This window comes from Somniosus microcephalus, chromosome 11 (genome assembly GCF_052327205.1).
Source record: "Somniosus microcephalus isolate GS21.2 chromosome 11, FLI_Smic_1.0, whole genome shotgun sequence".
Taxonomy (NCBI): domain Eukaryota; kingdom Metazoa; phylum Chordata; class Chondrichthyes; order Squaliformes; family Somniosidae; genus Somniosus; species Somniosus microcephalus.
Genome location: NC_140997.1, coordinates 88,034,875 through 88,056,571, shown reverse-complemented (window position 1 = coordinate 88,056,571; position 21,697 = coordinate 88,034,875). Strand labels below are relative to the sequence as shown.

Genomic DNA, 21,697 nt, shown 5'->3' with positions numbered 1-21,697 from the left:
GAGGAAAAATCTTCTCTGTGCCGACCCAATCAAACACTTTCATAATTTTAAAGACCTCCATCAGGTCACCCCCTCAGTCTTTTCTGGAGAAAAGAGTCCCAACCTGTTCAATCTTTCCCAATAGGTATAACCTCTCAATTCTGGTATCATTCTAGGAAATCTTTTTTGCACCTTCTCCAGTGCCACAATCATTGCAACTGTACATGCAGATAGTGAGGACTCAACGTGGCGCACCATTCATTGGAGCACAGACCCAGGGCATTGCGTGTCCGTTAATGTTTACTGGGCTGAGGAAAACATGGGGGAATCTCCACAGAATTGGTGGCTGGTTCTTGGCACCAGTCAGGGGGGGTTCATCCCTCAGGAGGGGGTTCACATCCCTCAGGAGGGGGTTCACGTCCCTCGGGAGAGGTTCACGTCCCTCAGGAGGGGGTTCATGTCCCTCAGGAGGGGGGGGGGGTTCACGTCCCTCGAGAGGGGGTTCACGTCCCTCAGGAGGGGGTTCATGTCCCTCAGGAGGGGGGAGAGGTTCACGTCCCGTGAGAGGGGGTTCACGTCCCTCAGGAGGGGCGTTCGTCCCTCAGGAGGGGGGTTCGTCCCTCAGGAGGGGGGTTCATCCCTCAGGAGGGGGTTCACGTCCCTCAGGAGGGGGGTTCATCCCTCAGGAGGGGGTTTCATCCCTCAGGAGGGGGTTCACGTCCCTCTGGAGGGGTTCACGTCCCTCGGGAGGGGGTCACGTCCCTCGGAAGGGGGTTCACGTCCCTCAGGAGGGGGGGGTCACGTCCCTCAGGAGGGGGTTCACGTCCATCAGGAGGGGGGGGCGGTCACGTCCCTCAGGAGGGGGCCATGTCCCACAGGAGGGGGGGTCACGTCCCACAGGAGGGGGTTCACGTCCATCAGGAGGGGGGGGTCACGTCCATCAGGAGGGGGGGGGTCACGTCCCTCAGGAGGGGGTTCACGTCCCTCAGGAGGGGGCCATGTCCCACAGGAGGGGGGGTCACGTCCCACAGGAGGGGGTTCACATCCCACAGAAGGGGGGTCACGTCCCACAGGAGGGGGGGTCACGTCCCACAGGAGGGGGTTCACATCCCACAGGAGGGGGTTCACATCCCTCAGGAGGGGGGGTCACGTCCCACTGGTGGGGGTTCACGTCCCACAGGAGGGGGTTCACGTCCCACAGGAGCGGGGGTTCACGTCCCACAGGAGGGGGGGTTCACGTCCCACAGGAGGGGGGGTTCACGTCCCACAGGAGGGGGGGGGTCACGTCCCACAGGAGGGGGGGGGTCACGTCCCACAGGAGGGGGGTCACGCCCCACAGGAGGGGGGGGGTCACACCCCACAGGAGGGGGTTCACGTCCCTCAGGAGGGGGGTTCACGTCCCTCAGGAGGCATCCATGTCCCACAGGAGGGGTGGGTCCATGTCCCACAGGAGGGGGGTGTCACGCCCCACAGGAGGGGGTTCATGCCCCACAGGAGGGGGGACAGGGCGAGGGACGAGTTTCATTGGTCAGCAGATTCTGGAACTTCAGTCCCCTGCGTTTTCCTTATTATCCTATTTTTTTCTCTATTTCTGGAAAGGTGCAACAGAAGATTGGTTACTGTCCCCAGTTTGACGCTCTTCTCGATCACATGACGGGGAGGGAGACACTGTTCATGTATGCACGGTTACGGGGCATCCCCGAGCACCACATTACTCAGTGTGTGGAAGATGTGCTGAGGAGCCTCCTCCTCGAGCCCTACGCTGGGAAGCTGGTGCGGACGTACAGGTGAGTGAAGCTAGGTCGTCTCTACATCTCCTTCCCCTTCCATTCCCTTCACCTATTGATGGAACGGTCTGTGTTGGTGGATTCTCCTGGATGGTCATAGAATCTCACAGTACAGAAGGAGGCCATTCAGCCCATCACATACTTGGGCTGCAACTTCCTTCCTGATTGTGCAAGTGGCAAAGTGTGCAAGTGTGCATATATACAGGGGTTGATTGTACCGTTTGGAGGGCGCCTGTTTGCGGGGATGGGCAGGAAGAAGGAGCTGGTGCGATTTTGAGGCCACGCTCATTTAAATGAATCCGGTGAGTATGGGTGTCCCGATACAGCTTGCTGGATTCAGGCCGGCCCAATATCGGGCCGCCCGGAGGCTGCCAGATCAGCACTGAGGTAAATCTGGGAGGTGGGGAGAGTCACGGAGGGGGGAAACGTCGCTGTGCTGAGATTCCCGGTCTCTGTGCTGGGATTCCCGGTCTCTCGCTGTGCTAGGATTCCTGGTCTCTCGCTGTGCTGAGATTCCCGGTCTCTTGCTGTGCTGGGATTCCTGGTCTCTGTGCTGAGATTCCCGGTCTCTGTGCTGAGATTCCCGGTCTCTGTGCTGAGATTCCCGGTCTCTCTGCTGAGATTCCCGGTCTCTCTGCTGGGATTCCCAATCTCTCGCTGTGCTGGGATTCCCGATCTCTCGCTGTGCTGGGATTCCCGACCTCTCGCTGTGCTGGGATTCCCGGTCTCTCGCTGTGCTGGGATTCCCGGTCTCTCTGCTGGATTTCCCGGTTTTTGTACTGGGAATCCCGGTTTCTCGCTGTGCTGGGATTCCTGGTCTCTGTGCTGGAATTCCCGGTCTTTGTGCTGGGATTCCCGGTCTCTCGCTGTGCTGGGATTCACGGTCTCTCGCTGTGCTGGGATTCACTCTTGCTGTGCTGGTTTTGTCCTATCCTAGCGGTGGGAACAAGCGGAAGTTGAGCACCGCGGTGGCTATGATCGGGAACCCCGCTGTCATCTTCCTGGATGAGCCGTCCACCGGCATGGATCCCGTTTCCAGGAGACTATTATGGGATGCAGTGACCAGATCTCTACATCACGGGAGGTCAGTCGTCATCACCTCCCACAGGTAAGGCAGTGTGTTTCTCTGTTACAGTCGGGTTGCAGTATGGTTCATAATAAAACGAGGAGGCCATTCAGCCCCTCCAACCTGTTCCGCCATTCAATTAGATCCTGACTGATCTGTACGTCAACCCCATTTGCCCGTCTTGCTTCCGTAATCCTTAATGCCCTTACCCAACAAAAACCTATCAATCTCAGTTTTGAAATTTTCGATTGACCCCCGGCCTCAACAGCTGTTTTGGGGAGAGAGTTCCAGATTTCCACTACCCTTTGTGTGAAGAAGTGCTTCCTGACATCACTCCTGAACGGCCTGGCTCTAATTTTCAGGTTATGCCCCCTTGTTCTGGACTCCCCCACCCCCACCCCCCCCACCCCCAACCAGAGGAAATAGTTTCTCCACATCTACCCCATCAACTCCTTTAACCACCTTAAACACCTCAATTAGATCACCCCTTAATCTTCTAAACTCGAGGGAATACGAGCCTAGTCCTTGCAACCCGCCCTCATAATTTAACCCTCTAAACCCTAGTATCATTCTGGTGAATCTGAGTTGCACCCCCTCCATGGCCAATATATCCTTCCTGAGGCATGGTGCCCAGAACTGAACGCAGTGCTGTGTTCCTATCTACCTAATACATGGTGTAAGTGGTCTCCAGTAAGTCTGTGTGCTATGTGTTTCAGTATGGAGGAGTGTGAGGCCCTCTGCACCAGGCTGGCTATCATGGTCAACGGTCAGTTCAAGTGCCTCGGGAGTCCGCAGCACCTCAAGAGCAAATTTGGCAGTGGATACACACTACTGGTCAAAATCCAGGGAGACGACCCCGATCTCGAGCCTTTCAAGAACTTTATCGAAACGACATTTGAAGGTACCGAACTAACTCCGCCTGGATTCCTCCTAAAAACTACACATGAAACAGGAGTCACTCTCTCTCACACTCGCGCTCACGCTCTCTCATTCTCTCACACTCTCACTCTGTCTCTCTATCTCTCTCTGTCTCTCTCCGCTTCTCTCTCTTTCACTCTGTCTCTCCTCTCTGTTTATCTCTCTCTCTGTGGTTAAGGGCACCGCCCAGTCTGGTACTGATCCACATGGAACAGGTTGATCACTGGTCTGTGCTGAGTCAGGTGGGGTTACGGGGTAGTAAGGTTATTGCAATTGCCACAGTGCCTTGGGCTAAGGACAGGGTCCCTGCTCCTGCCTGTGATTCAGTAATCCCTGTTGAAAAGTGGGTGGGCATTGGATAATCGGTGGGGGGGGGGGGGGGGGGGGGGCGGTGGTCAGGCTCTGCCAACATAGCCCACCAACATTTAATGTGTGAAGACAGGGTGGGGGGGGGGGGTTGCAGGGAGCGGGGCACTCTTTCAATGTGACATGATGCCTGTCTGTACTGACAGCTGCTTTCAGTGATATAGCAGGCCCTGTCCTGTCTGTGTTTAGATTTGTTCTTAGGATATGGGACACTAGAATGGCCACATCTATTGCCCATCCCTAGCTGCCCTGAAGGCAGTTAAGAGTCGACCACACAGTGTGGACTGGAGTCACGTGTAGGCCAGACCGGGTAAGGACGGCAGGTTCTCTTCCCTGAAATACATTAGTGAACCCGTTGGGTTTTTACAACAATCCGACAGCTTCATGGTCAGATTAACGGTGCCAGTCCTGAATTACCAGATTTATTGAATGCCATTTGCCAACTTGCCCGGGTGGGATTTGAGCTCACCGCCTCTTGTAGCCCATCCAGTACCAGAACCACTGGGCCACTGTAGCCAGAGTGTCTGTGCACGGTGTGTGCTTGGGGTGTTGAGGATCCCACCGCACTGATTATTGTTCTTTTAACATTGTATGATGTTTTATTTTTGTATCTGTCTGTAACTTCCTTTTGTTTCATTCTGTGACAGGCAGCATTGTGAAAGATGAGCATCATGGAATGGTGCATTACCACTTAACCAGCAAACTCTTGACCTGGGCTCAGGTAGGTTTCTTGGTTTGACCGAGACCCTGGAAGGAAGGATTCGCAAAGGGCACTTCACTCCAGCTGAAACTTCCGATGGCCAAACAGTGGCTGCTGGAAATGCAAAGCAGGCCTTGTGTAGGAACAGGAGGAGGCCATTCAGCCCCTCGAGCCTACAGGAGGAGGCCATTCAGCCCCTCGAGCCTACAGGAGGAGGCCATTCAGCCCCTCGAGCCTACAGGAGGAGGCCATTCAGCCCCTCGAGCCTACAGGAGGAGGCCATTCAGCCCCTCGAGCCTACAGGAGGAGGCCATTCAGCCCCTCGAGCCTACAGGAGGAGGCCATTCAGCCCCTCGAGCCTACAGGAGGAGGCCATTCAGCCCCTCGAGCCTACAGGAGGAGGCCATTCAGCCCCTCGAGCCTACAGGAGAAGGCCATTCAGCCCCTCGAGCCTACAGGAGGAGGCCATTCAGCCCCTCGAGCCTACAGGAGGAGGCCATTCAGCCCCTCGAGCCTACAGGAGGAGGCCATTCAGCCCCTCGAGCCTACAGGAGAAGGCCATTCAGCCCCTCGAGCCTACAGGAGGAGGCCATTCAGCCCCTCGAGCCTACAGGAGAAGGCCATTCAGCCCCTCGAGCCTACAGGAGAAGGCCATTCAGCCCCTAGAGCCTCTTTTGCCATTCAACCAATTGACCCCCAGTATCCACAGTCTTTTGGAGAAAGAGTTCCAGATTTCCACTACCCTTTGTGTGAAGAAGTGCTTCCTGACATGACCCTTGAATGGCCTAGCTCTAATTTTAAGATTATGCCCCCTGAATCAAATTTGGGAAGATGTGGTAAATCAAAGAGTAGAGTCAAGGCAAGAGAGAAAGGTATTAATATGGGAAATGATAAACAGACCGTGACAAGAAGGGATAGAGAGTACAAATCTAAGGGTAAATCAACAGTTAAGGCTAGAGGTTACAAAAATAATAAAAGGACAAAACTAAAGGCTCTGCATCTGAATGCACGTAGCATTCGAAACAAAACAGATGAACTGATAACGCAAATAGAAATAAATAAGTACGATCTGATAGCCATTACAGAAACATGGCTGCAGGATGACATAGATTGGGACCTGAATATTGAAGGGTACATGACATTTAGGAAGGACAGGAAGCTAGGAAAAGGTGGAGGGGTGGCTCTGTTAATTAATGATGGTATTAGCACAATAGAGAGGGATGACCTAAGTTCAGGAAGCCAGGATGTAGAAGCGGTTTGGGTAGAGATGAGAAATGATAAAGGCAAGAAGTCACTTGGAGTGGTGTACAGGCCCCCTAACAGTAACCACACGGTAGGGTGGAGTATAAAGGAAGAAATAATGGGAGCTTGTCAGAAAGGTACGGCAATAATCATGGGGGATTTTAATCTACATATAGACTGGAAAAATCAGATGGACTAAGGTAGCCTAGGTGAGGAGTTCATAGAAAGTTTTTGGGATAGTTTCGTAGAACGGCACGTTCTGTAGTCAACCAGAGAGCAGGCCATACTAGACCTGGTATTGTGCAATGAGATAGGCTTAATTAATGACCTCATAATGAAGGCACCCCTAGGTAGCAACGATCATAATATGATTGAATTTTACATTCAGTTTGAGGGAGGGAAGAGTGGGTCCAAGACTAGTATTTTAAACTTAAATAAGGGCAATTATGAGGGCATGAAAGCAGAGCTAGCTAAAGTGAACTGGCAAATTAGGTTATGGGATAGGTCTACAGAGTTGCAGTGGCAGACATTTAAGGGGATATTTCAGAATACACAGAATATATACATTTCAACGAGAAAGAAAAATTCCAAGGAGAGGACCCACCATCCGTGGTTAACTAAAAAGTTAAAGATAGTATCAAACTTAAAGAAAAAGCATATAATTGAGCAAAGATGAGTGGCAGGCCAGAAAATTGGACAATATAAAAAACAGCAAAGAATGACTAAAAGATTAATAAGGAGAAAAATTAGAGTACGAGAGAAAGTTAGCTAGAAATATAAAAACAGATAGTCAGAGTTTCTATAGATATTTTAAAAAGAAAAGTGTTAACAAAGTGAGCGTTGGTCCTACAAAAAGTGAGTCTGGGATATTAATAATGGAAAATAAGGAGATGCCAGTTGAATTGAACAGGTATTTTGCATCGGTCTTCACTATAGAGGATACAAGTAACATCCCAGAAATAGCTGCAAATCAGGAAGTGGAAGGGAGGGAGGAACTCAAGAAAATTATAATCACCAGGGAAGTGGTACTGAGCAAATTGTTGGAGCTGCGGGCTGACAAGTCCCCGGGTCCTAATGGACTTCATCCTAGGGTCTTGAAAGAAGTGGCTAGTGAGATAGTTGATGCGTTGGTTTTAATTTTCCAAAATTCCCTAGATTCGGGGAAGGTTCCATTAGATTGGAAAATAGCGAACGTAACTCCTTTATTCAAAAAGGGAGGGAGACAGAAAGCAGGAAACTACAGGCCAGTTAGCTTAACATCTGTCATAGGGAAGATGTTAGAAGCTATTATTAAAGACGTTATAGCAGGGCACTTAGAAAAGTTTAAGGTAATCAGGCAGAGTCAACATGGTTTTGTGAAAGGGAAATCATGTTTAACCAATTTATTGGAGTTCTTTGAGGAAGTAACATGTGCTGTGGATAAAGGGGAACTGGTGGATGTACTGTACTTAGATTTCCAGAAGGCATTTGATAAGGTGCCACATCAAAGGTTATTGCGGAAAATAAAAGCTCATGGTGTAGGGGGTAACATATTGGCATGGATAGAAGATTGGCTAGCTAACAGGAAACAGAGAGTAGGCATAAATAGGTCATTTTCTGGTTGGCAAGATGTAACGAGTAGTGTGCCACAGGGATCAGTGCTGGGGCCTCAACTTTTTACAATTTATATAAATGACTTGGATGAAGGGACCGAAGGTATGGTTGCTAAATTTGTTGATGACACAAAGATAGGTAGGAAAGTAAATTGTGAAGAGGACATAAGGAGGCTACAGAGGGATATAGTTAGGTTAAGTGAGTGGGCAAAGATCTGGCAAATGGAGTATAATGTGGGAAAATGTGAAATTGTCCATTTTGGCAGGAAGAATAAAAAAGAAGCATATTATCTAAATGGTGAGAGATTGCAAAACTCTGAGATGCAGAGGGATCTGGGTGTCCTAGTGCATGAATCACAAAAGGTTAGTATGCAGGTACAGCAAGTAATTAGGAGAGCTAATAGAATGTTATCGTTTATTGCGAGGGTAATTGAATACAAAAGTAGGGAGGTTAAGCTTCAGTTATACAGGGCATTGGTGAGACCACATCTGGAGTACTGTGTACAGTATTGGTCTCCTTATTTAAGGAAGAATGTTAATGCGTTGGAAGCAGTTCAGAGAAGGTTTACTAATACCTGGAATGGGCGGGTTGTCTTATGAGGAAAGGTTGGACAGGCTAGGCTTGTATCCGCTGGAGTTTAGAAGAGTAAGAGGTGACTTGATTGAAACATATAGGCCTAGAAATTCAGTATAGCCATGTTTGGGGCGCTACAGCCGGGCGGCCGCTAAAGTTTGCGCCTGGCGCAACTTCGCGCCACCTTCGCCGATATTCAGTGGCATCGCCCCAAGAGGTTGCTGCTGCGCTAAAACAGGCGATGCACGACTATCATTAGGCGCTAAGCCGGCAGCCCGGGGCGAAACCCCCGAGGGCGGGCGCAGCGCAGGTGTGGCGAGCTGCTGATTGACGGCAGACACTCTGGCGCCGGTGAGCTCTTAAAGGGGGAGGGTGGATTTGTTTTTTTGAAAGGCCGAGACTGGTGTATTTGTATTTTTTGAAAGGCCGAGACTGCTCGATTTGTGTTTTTGGAGGGGGCTTCTCTCCATTAGTTTGTTATGTGGGAAGGGCACAGAGGTATCAAAGTAATAAATGTTCTTAAATCGCACTGTCCATGCTTTCTTTTGGAAGTCCTGGTTGCCCTGCTCGGCTGAGGGCTTGTGGAGCGGCTACATTCGTCTTGTGCCAAGCCATTCCCTGAGAGGGGGCCTAGAACCGACGTTCAATAAGCCGCCGACGGGCGGCCCTTGCACTTTCTGCCTCCCTCCTGTGCTGGTCCTCCTCCTCCTCCTCCTCCTCTGGTGGTCCTCCAATGTCTGGTGGCAGTGGCTGAGTCCTGCGGATAGCCAGGTTGTGCAGCACATGACCACGAAATGGGAGACTCGCTCAGGCGAGTACTGTAGGGCTCCTCCGGAACGATCCAGACAGCGGAACCGTTGCTTCAGGACGCCGATTGTTTGCTCAGTGAGGTTCCTGGTTGCTTGATGGCTGTCATTGTATCCCTCTTCAGCAGGGGTGCTGGGCGCACGGAGCGGGGTCATCAGCCAGGTGCACAAAGGATAGCCTTTGTCCCCGAGAAGCCATCCTCGTGGGTGAGGCTGGGCCTGGAACATGTCTGCCACAGAAGTCTGGCGCAGGATGAAGGCATCGTGGCTGCTGCCTGGAAAGCAGGCATTGACAGCTAGGATGATCTGCCTGTGGTCACACACCAACTGCACGTTGAGCGAATGGTAGCCCTTCCGGTTGCGGTAATCCTCGGCATGCTCTAGAGGTGCCCGCAAAGCCACATGCGTGCAGTCAATGGCGCCCTGCACCATGGGGAAGCCCACTAATGCTGCAAAGCCCATTGCACGCTGTTGCTGCTTGACAAGGGCCATGGAGAAGGAGATGAACTGACGTCTCCTTCTGAAAAGGGCATTGGTCACCTGGCGGATGCAGCAATGTACGGCAAACTGGGAGATGTTGGAAATGTCCCCAGCAGCGGATTGGAAGGAGCCGGTGGCATAGAAGTTGAGAGACACCGTCACCTTCACTGCCACCGACAGAGACGTCCTGCTCCTCAGCTGTGGCTGCAGATCTCCGCGAAGCAGGTGGCAGATCTCAGTGACCACCGCCCTTCGGAATTGCAGCCTCCGAACACACTGCTCGTCAGATATGAGAACTGCTGGCAGTATACCCTGGGTGGGTAAGGCCTCCTTAGCCGACGCCTGTTGCCCCTTCTCCCTCTGGCCATGACTGCCACTCTCTCACGGCGTCTCTGAGCCCTTTGAATGCAATGGAGAAGGCCAACGTTTGCACCCATTGCAGCCCCCATTATATGTTTCCAATCAATGCTATGGCTCTGAAGTTAAAGACAAGTGCAAAGCTGTGGCCTGAAGCCACAAGTACCTGTGCGAGTGTTGAGCCAAACCAGAAAGCTCTCTACCTTTGTCTCTCTGCAAAGATCCGTCTCTCACAAAGAAGGAGTGTTGCAAAATGGCTGCCATTTCTACTGCAGGAGGAGTGCCCTTTAATTAGCGCCCCCCGCGCCCCGCAGCGAGTGGGAACCGTTCCCCTCTACCAGTCGCTAGGGGCGCCAGGCGCGCAATAGGCCGGCGCCACTGAATTTCCGGTTTGGGGCGCACAAAGGGCGTTGCACGATGAAATGATGTCAGGATCTGCGCGCGCAGCTGAGCGTGCGCAAAGGCTTTGCGCCGCCGCTAAATCTTTACTGAAGTTGGGGAGAGGCGCAGATCGCGCAGCACCCGGCCGCTAGCCGCCTAGCGCCCCACATCTCCTCCTCCTAAGGCGCTAGCGGCTGGCGCAAACAACTGAATTTCTAGGCCATAAGATCCTGAGGGGCCTTGACAGGGTGGATGTGGAGAGGATGTTTCCTCTTGTGGGAGAATCTAGAACTAGGGGTCACTGTTTAAAAATAAGGGGTCGCCCATTTAAGACAGAGATGAGGAGAAATGTTTTCTCACAGAGGGTCGTGAGTCTTTGAAACACTCTTCCTCAGAGGGCAGTGGAAGCAGAGTCTTTGAATATTTTTAAGGCAGAGGTAGATAGATGCTTGATAAGCAAGGGGGTGAAAGGTTATTAGGGGTAGGCGGGAATGTGGAGTAATCAGATCAGCCATGATCTTATTGAAAGGCGGAGCAGGCTCGAAGGGCTGAGTGCCGACTCCTGCTCCTAATTCATATGTTCTGGACTCCCCCCACCAGAGGAAGTAGTTCCTCCACATCTACCCCATCAACTCCTTCAACCACCTTAAACACCTCGATTAGATCACCCCTTAGTCTTTGATACTCGTGGGAATACAGCTCTAGTCTATGCAACCTGTCCTCGTAAATTAACCCTTTTAGCCCCAGTATCATTCTGGTGAATCTGTGCTGCACCCCCTCCAAGGCCAATACATCCTTCCTGAGGTGTGGTGCGCAGAACTGAGCACAGTGCTCCAGATGGGGTCTGACCAAGGCTCGGTACAACTGAAGCATCACTTCCTGACTTTTGAATTCTAACCCCCTTGAGAGAAAGGCCAACATCCCATCAGCCTTTTTTGATTCTTTGTGTACCTGTGCACCTAAATCCTTTTGCTCCTCCACAGATCCTAGTCTGTCACCATTAAGAAATATTCCAACTTGCCTTTCACAGATCCAAAGTGGAGGACCTCCATCAGGCCCGGAGGAGCACTGATATTAATAACTCATTGATAGTACTACCGGCTGATATTACTAATCCATTGATAGTACTACCGGCCGATATTACTAACCCATCGATAGTACTCACTACCTGCTGATATTACTAACCCATCGATAGTACTAGAACCATAGGATGGTTACAGCACAGAAGGAGGCCATTCAGCCCATCGAGCCCATACCAGCTCTCTGCAAGAGTACTTCAGCTAGTCCCACTCCCCCGCCCTTTCCCCGCAGTAAATATTTTTCCTTCAGGTACTTATCCAGTTCCCTTTTGAAAGCCATGATTGAGTCTGCCTCCACCACCCTCTCAGGCAGTGCATTCCAGATCCTAACCACTCGCTGCGTAAAAAAGTTTTTCCTCATGTCGCCTTTGGTTCTTCTGCCAATCGCCTTAAATCTCTGTCCTCTGGTTCTCAACCCTTCCGCCAATGGGAACAACTTCTGTCTACTCTGTCTAGACCCCTCATGATTTTGAACACCTCTATCAAATCTCCTCTCAACCTTTTCTGTTCTAAGGAGAACAATCCCAGCTTCTCCAGTTTTTCCTCATGATTGAAGTCCCTCATTCCTGGAATCATTCTCGTAAATCTTTTCTGCACCCTCTCTAAGGCCTTCACATCCTTCCCAAAGTGCAGTTCCCAGAATTGGACACAATACTCCAGTTGAGGCCAAACAAGAGTTTTATAAAGGTTCATCATAACTTCCTTGCTTTTGTACTCTATGCTTTTGTATTTATGAAGCCCAGGATCCCATATGCTTTTTTAACTGCTTTCTCAACCTGCGCTGCCACCCTCAACAATTTGTGCACATATACCCCCAGGTCTCTCTGTTCCTGCACCCCCTTTAGAATTGTACTATTTAGTTTATATTGCCTCTCATTGTTCTTTCTACCAAAATGAATCACTTCACACTTTTCTGCGTTAAATGTCATCTGCCACGTGTCCGCCCATTTCACCAGCTTGTCTATGTCTTCTTTAAGTCTATCACTATCCTCCTACCGGCCAATATTGCTAACCCATCGATAGTGCTCACGAACTGCTGATATTACTAACCCATCGATAGTACCAGCTGCCGATATTACTAATCCATCAATAGTACTACCCGACGATATTATTAACCCATCAATAGTACTACTGGCCGATATTACTAACCCATTGATAGTGCTAACCCCCGGCTGATATTACTAACAGCTTGAGCTGTCCCCTGTACTTGTAATTCGTGTGTATGTCAATGGATAATCACTTCCATTTCTCCTCCCCTTGTTTGCAGATTTTCGGCACACTAGAAAGGGCGAAGGAGAAGTACAATATCAAGGATTATTCAGTCAGCCAGATCTCCCTCGAGCAAGTGTTCCTCAGCTTCGCTCGTTTACAACACTATGTAGAGGAGATGAGAAATTAGCACTGACAGCTCCTGTCCTAGGCCCTGACCATGAACTCTCAGGAGGAGGGTTACAGGGGCAGGAGCTACACACAGGAGCACTTCTATACATGATGGGGGGAGTGGGGGGGGGGTTCGGGTTGAAATAAAAATCCACAGTAAAGTTAACACTAAGCCTGAAAGGCCCAGAGTGTCTTTGATTGGGCTGATTCGGAGCGTGATGGGGTTCAGTTGGTTTGGAATTCGATTGGTTCGGAGTTGGGCTGTTCCGAGCATGCTGGGGTTGTGTGCTCCAGCTCTGGGACTGTGACCGGACTGTGCAATATTCAGTCAGGGTAAGAAATGGCCACACTGGCCTGGTCATTGGCTCTTGTTACTGCGCGCTACCTTTATACATGTGAGTGGGATTATATAGTACGGGAGGCAAACCCATTGGTCCAATCGGTTTGTTCCAAGATAAAAGATTATAAAGTGACCAAAGCAGACATGGCTCATTGAATTGCCCCTCTGTGTCACGCTGTTGGATCCTCCTGTTCCCTGATTCTGTACTGAGGACCAAGGTGCAGTTGCTCCTGTTGCAAAACTGGGACCCTCTACATTCAGGCCTGAACTTCTGGCCCTTCCCCAGCAACAACACAGAGGGCCGGCCTCATACCAGCTAGCACTAGTTGTGGTTTGTTACTAGTATTGACCCGAGTGCTAGTTGTGGTTTATTACTAGTATTGACCCGAGTGCTAGTTGTGGTTTATTACTAGTAATTACCCATACATTAGTTGTGGTTTGTTACTAGTATTGACCCGAGTGCTAGTTGTGGTCTGTTGCTAGTAGTGACCCTAGTGCTAGTTGTGTTTTTTTACTCGTAATTACCCATACACTAGTTGTGGTTTGTTACTAGTAATGGCCCATGCGCTAGTTATATTTTGTTACTAGTAATGGCCCTAGTGTTAGTTATGGTTTGTTACTAGTAATGGCCCTAGTGCTAGCTATGATTTGTTACTAGTAATATCTGGGCACCAGTGAGTCATAGACACACTGCAGCCCCTCCCATGAGTGGATCGTCTAAATCATGTGTCCCGGATAGATCGATGTAACATTACAGCTGCGTTCTACAGCCGCTAAAAATGGCACCTGGAACTAACTGGGCTCACTTTATAAACTTGTTATTGATGACTAAATTCGACCTGGCACTGACTAAATTCCATGCTGGTAATGCATTGACATATCTGGTGTTCACTAGAACATCCAAAACTGCAAAGTAATAACCTGGTCTCATACCTACAGAATGCCTGTATTTTACAGGAAAGCAGTGTCAGTATAGAGATTCGGGAAGGGAACCTGGCAGTCTACAGGTAAGTGAGCTTTTATATATGAAAACCTCCTGCTTTCCAACCCAATTGTAGTTGGGATCAAACATAGAAACATAGAAGATAGGAGCAGGAGTAGGCCATTCGGCCCTTCGAGCCTGCTCCGCCATTCAATGAGATCATGGCTGATCATCCAAATTCAGTACCCTGTCCCTGCCTTCTCCCCATATCCCTTGATCCCTTTAGCCTCAAGAAATATATCCAACTCTTTCTTGAATATATTTAATGAACTGGCCTTCGCCGCCCTCTGTAGCAGAGAATACCACAGGTTCACCACTCTCTGGGTGAAGAAATTCCTCCTCATTTCAGTCCTAAATGGCTTACCCCTTATCCTTAGACTATGACCCCTGGTTCTGGACTCCCCGGCCATCAGAAACGTCCTTCCTGCATCTAGTCTGTCCAGACCTGACAGAATTTTATAGGTTTCGATGAGATCCCCTCTCAATCTTCTAAACTCCAGTGAGTATAAGCCCAATCGACACAATCTCTCCTCATACGTCATTCCTGCCATCCCAAGTATCAGCCTGGTGAATCTTCGCTGCACTCCCTCCATGTCAAGAACGTCCTTCCTCAGGTAAGGTGACCAAAACTGCACACAATACTCAAGGTGCGGTCTCACCAAGGCCCTGTACAACTGTAGCAAGACATCCTTGTTCCTGTACTCGAACCCTCTTGCTACGAAGGCCAACATACCATTTGCCTTCTTAACCGCCTGCTGCACCTGCATGCTTACCTTCAGCGACTGGTGCACAAGGACATCCAGGTCTCTTTGCACTTCCCCTTCTCCCAATCTATTGCCATTCAAATAATAATCTGCCTTCCTGTTTTTGCCACCAAAGTGGATAACCACACATTTATCCACATTATAGTGCATTTGCCATGTTTCTGCCCAATCACCCAACCTGTCCAAATCGTACTGGAGTTTCACGACATCCTCCTCACAGCTTACCCTCCCACCCAGCTTTGTGTCGTCTGCAAATTTGGAGATATTACATCCAATTCCCTCATCCAGATCATTATATATTGTGAACAGCTGGGGTCCTAGGACCGATCCTTGCGGTACCCCACTAGTCACTGCCTGCCACTCGGAAAATGACCCGTTTATTCCAACTCTTTGCTTTCTGTCTGCCAACCAGTTCTCTATCCAAGTCAATACCTTGCCCCCAATCCCATGTGCCTTAATTTTGCACGCTAATCTCTTATGTGGGACCTTATCGAAAGCCTTCTGAAATTCCAAATACACCACATCCACTGGTTCTCCCTTATCTATTTTACCAGTTACATCCTCAAAAAATTCCAGTAGATTAGTCAAGCATGATTTACCTTTTGTAAATCCATGTTGTCTTTGTCCGATCCTGTCACTGCTTTCCAAGTGCTCTGCTATTACATCTTTTATAATAGACTAGCATTTTCCCCACTACCGATGTCAGGCTTACCGGTCTATAATTCCCCGCTCTTTCTCTACCACCTTTTTTGAATAGTGGGGTAACATTAGCTACCCTCCAATCCATGGGTACTGTTCCAGAGTCTATCGAGTTCTGGAAGATGACCAGCAATGCATCTACTATCTCTAGGGCCACTTCCTTAAGTACCCTGGGATGTAGATTATCAGGCCCTGGGGATTTATCGGCCTTCAGCCCCATCAATTTTCCTAACACCATTTCCCTACAAATACTGATTTCTTTCAGTTCCTCCCTTTCATCAGATCCTATGTTCCCCGGCATCTCTGGGAGGTTATTTGTGTCCTCCTTTGTGAAGACAGAACCAAAGTATGTATTTAGTTGGTCTGCCATTTCCTTGTTTCCCATGATAAATTCCCCCGATTCTGACTGTAAGGGACCTACGCTTGACTTCACCAATCTCTTTCTCTTCACATATCTATAAAAGCTTTTACAGTCAGTTTTTATGTTCCCTGATAGCTTACTCTCATATTCTATTTTCCCTTTCTTAATTAATCCCTTTGTCCTCCTTTGTTGACTCCTAAACTGCTCCCAATCCTCAGGATTATTGCTTTTTCTAGCCAATTTATATGTCCTCTCCTTGGATCTTATGCTATCCCTAATTTCCCTTGTTAGCCACGGTTGAGTCACCTTTTTTGTTTTATTTTTATGCCAAACTGGGATGAACAAATTCTGTAGCTCATCCATTCGGTCTTTGAATGTTTGCCATTGCCTATCCACCGTCAACCCTTTGAGTGCCATTCCCTAATCAATCCTACCCAACTCGCTCCTCAGACCATCCTAGTTTCCTTTATTTAAATTGAGGACCCTTGTCTCTGAGTCAACTACTTCATTCTCCATCTTAATGAAGAATTCGATCATATTATGATCGCTCTGACCCAAGGGGCCCCGTACAACAAGATTGCTAATTAATCCTTTCTCGTCACATAATACCCAGTCTAAGATGGCCTGATCTCTGGTTGGTTCCTCAACATATTGGTCCAGGAAACCATCCCGTAAACACTCCAGGAATTCCTCCTCCACAGTATTGTTACTAATTTGGTTGGCCCAATCTATATGTAGATTAAAGTCACCCATGATGACTGCTGTGCCCTTATTGCACGCTTCTTTAATTTCCCTTTTAATGCCATCCCCAACCTCCGCCTTACTGTTTGGAGGTCTATATACCACTCCCACTAATGTTTTTTTCCCCTTAGTATTTCTCAATTCTACCCATACAGATTCCACATCATCAGAGCTAATATCCTTCATTACAATTGTATTAATCCCTTCTTTAACCAGTAATGCTACCCCACCTACCTTTCCTTTTTGCCTATCTTTCCTGAATATCGAATACCCCTGGATGTTGAGTTCCCAGTCTTGGCCATCCTTGAGCCACGTTTCCGTAATCCCAACCAAATCATATTTGTTTACCTCTATTTGTGCAGCCAATTCATCCACCTTATTACAAATGCTCCTCGCATTAAGACACAAAGCCTTCAGGCTTGTTTTTTTAACGCTCTTAGACCTATTAGAATTATTATTTACTGTGGCCACGTTTGATTTAAACCGTTGATTTCTCTGACTGCCACTTTTGTTTTTCTCCTTCCTATCTTTTGCTTTTATCCCTGTTTTCCTTTCCTCTGTCTCCCTGCTCAGGTTCCCAACCCCCTGCCATTTTAGTTTAAACCCCCCCCGAACAGTGCTAGCAAACCTCCCCGCAAGGATATTTGTCCCTCTCTGGTTCAGGTGCAACCCGTCCGACTTGTACAAGTCCCACCTTCCTCAGAAGCAGGCCCAGTGATCCAGGAAACTAAAGCCCTCCCTCCTGCACCAACTCTTTAGCCACGCATTAATCTGCTCTATCCTCCTATTCCTATACTCACTAGCACGTGGCACCGGGAGTAATCCAGAGATTACAACCTTTGAGGTCCTACTCTTTAATCTGCTACCTAGCTCCCTAAATTCTTGCTGCAGGACCTCATCCCTCTTCCTACCTATGTCGTTGGTCCCAATGTGAACCACGACCTCTGCCTGTTCACCCTCCCCCTTCAGAATGCCCTGCAGCCTTTCAGTCTTGAAACTGAATGTGTGAAGTGGATCAAATGTCAGTGGAACCATTGCCGCAAAACAGCAACTTTCAATGCAAGGAGCCACTTTGTGTGGCGAATGAGATCTGCTGGTCTCAGGCTGTATATCGCACTGTTTTCAGAGCTCTTCAGCGTGTTCTCGGGTCAGTCTGTCAAGGATATCTGGTCTGGTCTGGCAGATACTTGAAAAATGTTAAGTGCAATACTAACTCAATGAAGCAGTGGCCTTTGTACTGGGCAAGATGTGCAGGTTATTCCAATACTGCAGGCAGATCCCAGTTAACAGAAAACACTATCCCACCTCAAACACTCGTCATTGCCGTTTACACTCGACTTAACTAAACTTTAAAAATCCTGACCTCTGCTAACAGACCTGTGCTCCTGAACTGTTGCTGCAATGTCCCACCCAGTCATAGAGTGCGAAAGAACCACAATACTGTTGTGTTTTAAACTAAACATTATAATGAGAAGAGAAAGTGATTTGTACATTATATGTTACCAGAGACACTTGAAGTATTTGAAGCCGATCATTGGGAATGACGGACGGGACATTACTGAGAGATACTTTATTGAAGCTGGGATCTCGCCCATGTGCTAGTAAATGACCAATGCTGTTGTACCACAGAGTCGTGTGTTTATTGTGAAGAGATTACCATCGGTTACACAATAGATTAGGAATGAGCCACATAATGGACACATTTGGTGGGGAATATTTTGTCCAGCACTGATCAGTCATCAGTACCAATACACTGAGCCCCACACTGGGCCAGCGAGGGGACAGCAGGTCTCGGGCAGGCAAGGACTTAGTCATCGTTTCAGACTCTGTCCTTTCACACTCTGGGACAGTGGGTCAGACACTGTCCTTTCGCACTCTGGGACAGTGGGTCAGACTCTGACCTCTCACACTCTGGGATAGTGGGTCTGACTGTCCTTTCACACTCTGGGACAGTGGGTCAGACTCTGTCCTTTCACACTCTGGGACAGTGGGTCAGACACTGTCCTTTCACACTCTGGGACAGTGGGTCAGACTCTGACCTCTCACACTCTGGGATAGTGGGTCTGACTGTCCTTTCACACTCTGGGACAGTGGGTCAGACTCTGACCTTTCACACTCTGGGACAGTGGGTCACACTCTGTCCTTTCACACTCTGGGACAGTGGGTCAGACTCTGTCCTTTCACACTCTGGGGCAGTGGGTCAGACTCTGACCTCTCACACTCTGGGACAGTGGGTCAGACTGTCCTTTCACACGCTGGGACAGTGGGTCAGACTCTGTCCTTTCACACTCTGGGACAGTGGGTCAGACTGTCCTATCACACTCTGGGACAGTGGGTCAGACTCTGTCCTTTCACACTCTGGGACAGTGGGTCAGACACTGTCCTTTCGCACTCTGGGACAGTGGGTCAGACTCTGACCTTTCACACTCTGGGACAGCGGGTCAGACTCTGTCCTTTCACACTCTGGGACAGTGGGTCAGACTCTGTCCTTTCACACTCTGGGACAGTGGGTCAGACTCTGTCCTTTCACACTCTGGGACAGTGGGTCAGACACTGTCCTTCAGTGGGTCAGACACTGTCCTTTCGCACTCTGGGACAGTGGGTCAGACTCTGACCTTTCACACTCTGGGACAGTGGGTCAGACTCTGTCCTTTCACACTCTGGGACAGTGGGTCAGACTCTGTCCTTTCACACTCTGGGACAGTGGGTCAGACTCTGTCCTTTCACACTCTGGGACAGTGGGTCAGACACTGTCCTTCAGTGGGTCAGACACTGTCCTTTTGCACTCTGGGACAGTGGGTCAGACTCTGACCTTTCACACTCTGGGACAGTGGGTCAGACTCTGTCCTTTCACACTCTGGGACAGTGGGTCAGACTCTGTCCTTTCACACTCTGGGACAGTGGGTCAGACTCTGTCCTTTCACACTCTGGGACAGTGGGTCAGACTCTGTCCTTTCACACTCTGGGACAGTGGGTCAGACACTGTCACACTCTGGGACAGTGGGTCAGACACTGTCTTTTCGCACTCTGGGACAGTGGGTCAGACTCTGTCCTTTCACACTCTGGGACAGTGAGTCAGACTCTGACCTCTCACACTCTGAGACAGTGTGTCAGACCATCTTTTTTAAACACTGGGATTTGGCTGTCAATCCATTGACTGTAAGGGTTCCATGTGGATTGTGTTTTGGACAATCTCAACTCTACTCTTAGTGGGTGTGGGCTGTGCAAAAAGCCGTCCCCCAATTGACAGTCTTACTCGGAGCCACTGATACAGGATGAGGGTCAGTTTCTGATTTCTAACTATTGTTCTGTTTGTGACGTGTCTGCTTTTTAAACACAATGGAGCCCATTATTTGAGATTCCACTGCCATCTGGCAGCTCACTCACCATGTCCTGATATCACAGGCTCCCCCCAGCATCGGATAATCAGCCCTGTTGGTTCAGATCTGAGGAAGGCTGAACTGAAACTCTGATCACCCTACTTGGCTCAAAAACCTTAAAACACGAGGCTCAGATACTGAGGGCTAAAAATTCGGTGGCGCTGCGTTTGGGGCGCCAAGCTCGCCTGGGTGCCGGAATTTGCGCTCCGGCCAGAGCCGCTTGCGCCCTCCCGATATTCAGTGGGTGCGCCCCAAGAGGGACTCGGGGCGCTGCTCGAGGCTCCCCGCGTCCCACTTGGGGCGCTCAAACTGAATATTGCCGCGCTACGTGCCACAGCGCCACATGCTGTGGCATGGCGTGCTGCTGTACTGCAGGCCTTCCTCCCCTTCTTAAGGGGGAGGGGCCTGCACCAGCGCGATCACCGATCGCGAGTGCCAGCAAAAGAGCCCGACACCGAGGAGAAGTGCCGGGCTTTTGGGACACAGCCGGCACTGCCCGGGGGGTGGATCAGGAGGCCGGGGAGGGCGGCGCGAGGAGGTGCTGGCAGGCGGCCACCGGAAAAAATGGCCGCCCCGCACCGCCACCTTAATTTGCGCCACTACCGCCACAGGTAGGCCCTGTGAACCGGTCGCGATTTGCGACCGGCGTTACAGAGGCGGGCGCGACCAAATATCGCGATCGGGGCGGGGCGCTGCGCACACCAATGATGTCATCGGTGGTGGTGCAGCGCTACAAGCTAACACCGCCATTAGCGCCCCGCTAAATATCGCGGGAGACGTGGCCAGTGGCGCTAAAGCCACTGAGTGCCCTCTTTGGGCGCTAACTGGTGGCGCAGCCCACCGAATTTCTAGGCCTGAGTGTCCCAGACACTGAATAACCACAGCGAGGGCCCAGAGTTGGTTGTAACCGGTGCCGTGTGTTGGTGTTTGAATGAACTGATCACAATGCAATGACTTAATTAATACTATTTTAAATTTTTTAAAACTGTGATAATGCTGAATGTTTACCTTTGACCTCCTGGGAGATTTGGTGCTAAAGACTGCCACCTGGCATTACATTGTCTTGGTATCCTCGTACTGTTCTTTACCCAATGAATGTAAACAGTTATTTTACTGCATTTATTGACACTTACAGGACTGTCTCCTGCTGTTTACTTTGTATTCTTAAATATGAAGTTTTAACTTTATTTTTTTATTAAAAGCTGCATTTTGACAACTCTAACATTGCTTTTTATGTGATTTTTAAAGTGTGTTGTGGATCAGAATCTGAACACCTCACTAGAAACCACATTAGTGATGATCTCGAGATAGAATTACAATATTCAAAGATTTTCACACCCTGAATATCAGCCTTGGCCCTGACTCTCGCCTCGAGTCAGAAGGTCGTGGGTTCAAACCCCACTCCAGAAACATGAGCACATAATCCAGGCTGACACTCCCAGTGCAGTGCTGAGGGAGTGCTGCACTGTCGGAGGTACCGTCTTTTGGATGAGACGTTAAACTGAGGCCCCGTCTGCTCTCTCAGGTGGATGTAAAAGATCCCATGGCAGTATTTCGAAGAACAGGGGAGTTATCTCCAGAGTCCTGCCTGATAGTTATCCCTCAACCAACATCGTTACAATTACAACAACAACAACTTTATTTATATAGCGCCTTTAACATAGTAAAACGTCCCATGGTGATGCACAGGAGTATTATAAGACAAAAAAAATTTGACACCAAG

General features: G+C 49.4%; 1 protein-coding gene across 1 annotated transcript in view; it reads left to right on the top strand.

Annotated features, from left to right (window-relative positions):
* The window catches only part of abca3b (ATP-binding cassette, sub-family A (ABC1), member 3b), a 97,435-nt gene extending 76,239 nt beyond the window's left edge, over positions 1-21,196 (top strand). The window contains exons 18-22 of the mRNA XM_085999952.1: positions 1,579-1,766; positions 2,704-2,874; positions 3,549-3,733; positions 4,764-4,837; positions 12,595-21,196. Coding sequence (XP_085856078.1) covers positions 1,579-1,766; positions 2,704-2,874; positions 3,549-3,733; positions 4,764-4,837; positions 12,595-12,726 — 750 coding nt within the window. The 3' untranslated portion in view covers positions 12,727-21,196. The remainder of the gene's footprint in view (positions 1-1,578; positions 1,767-2,703; positions 2,875-3,548; positions 3,734-4,763; positions 4,838-12,594) is intronic.
* Positions 21,197-21,697: the final 501 nt, after the last annotated feature.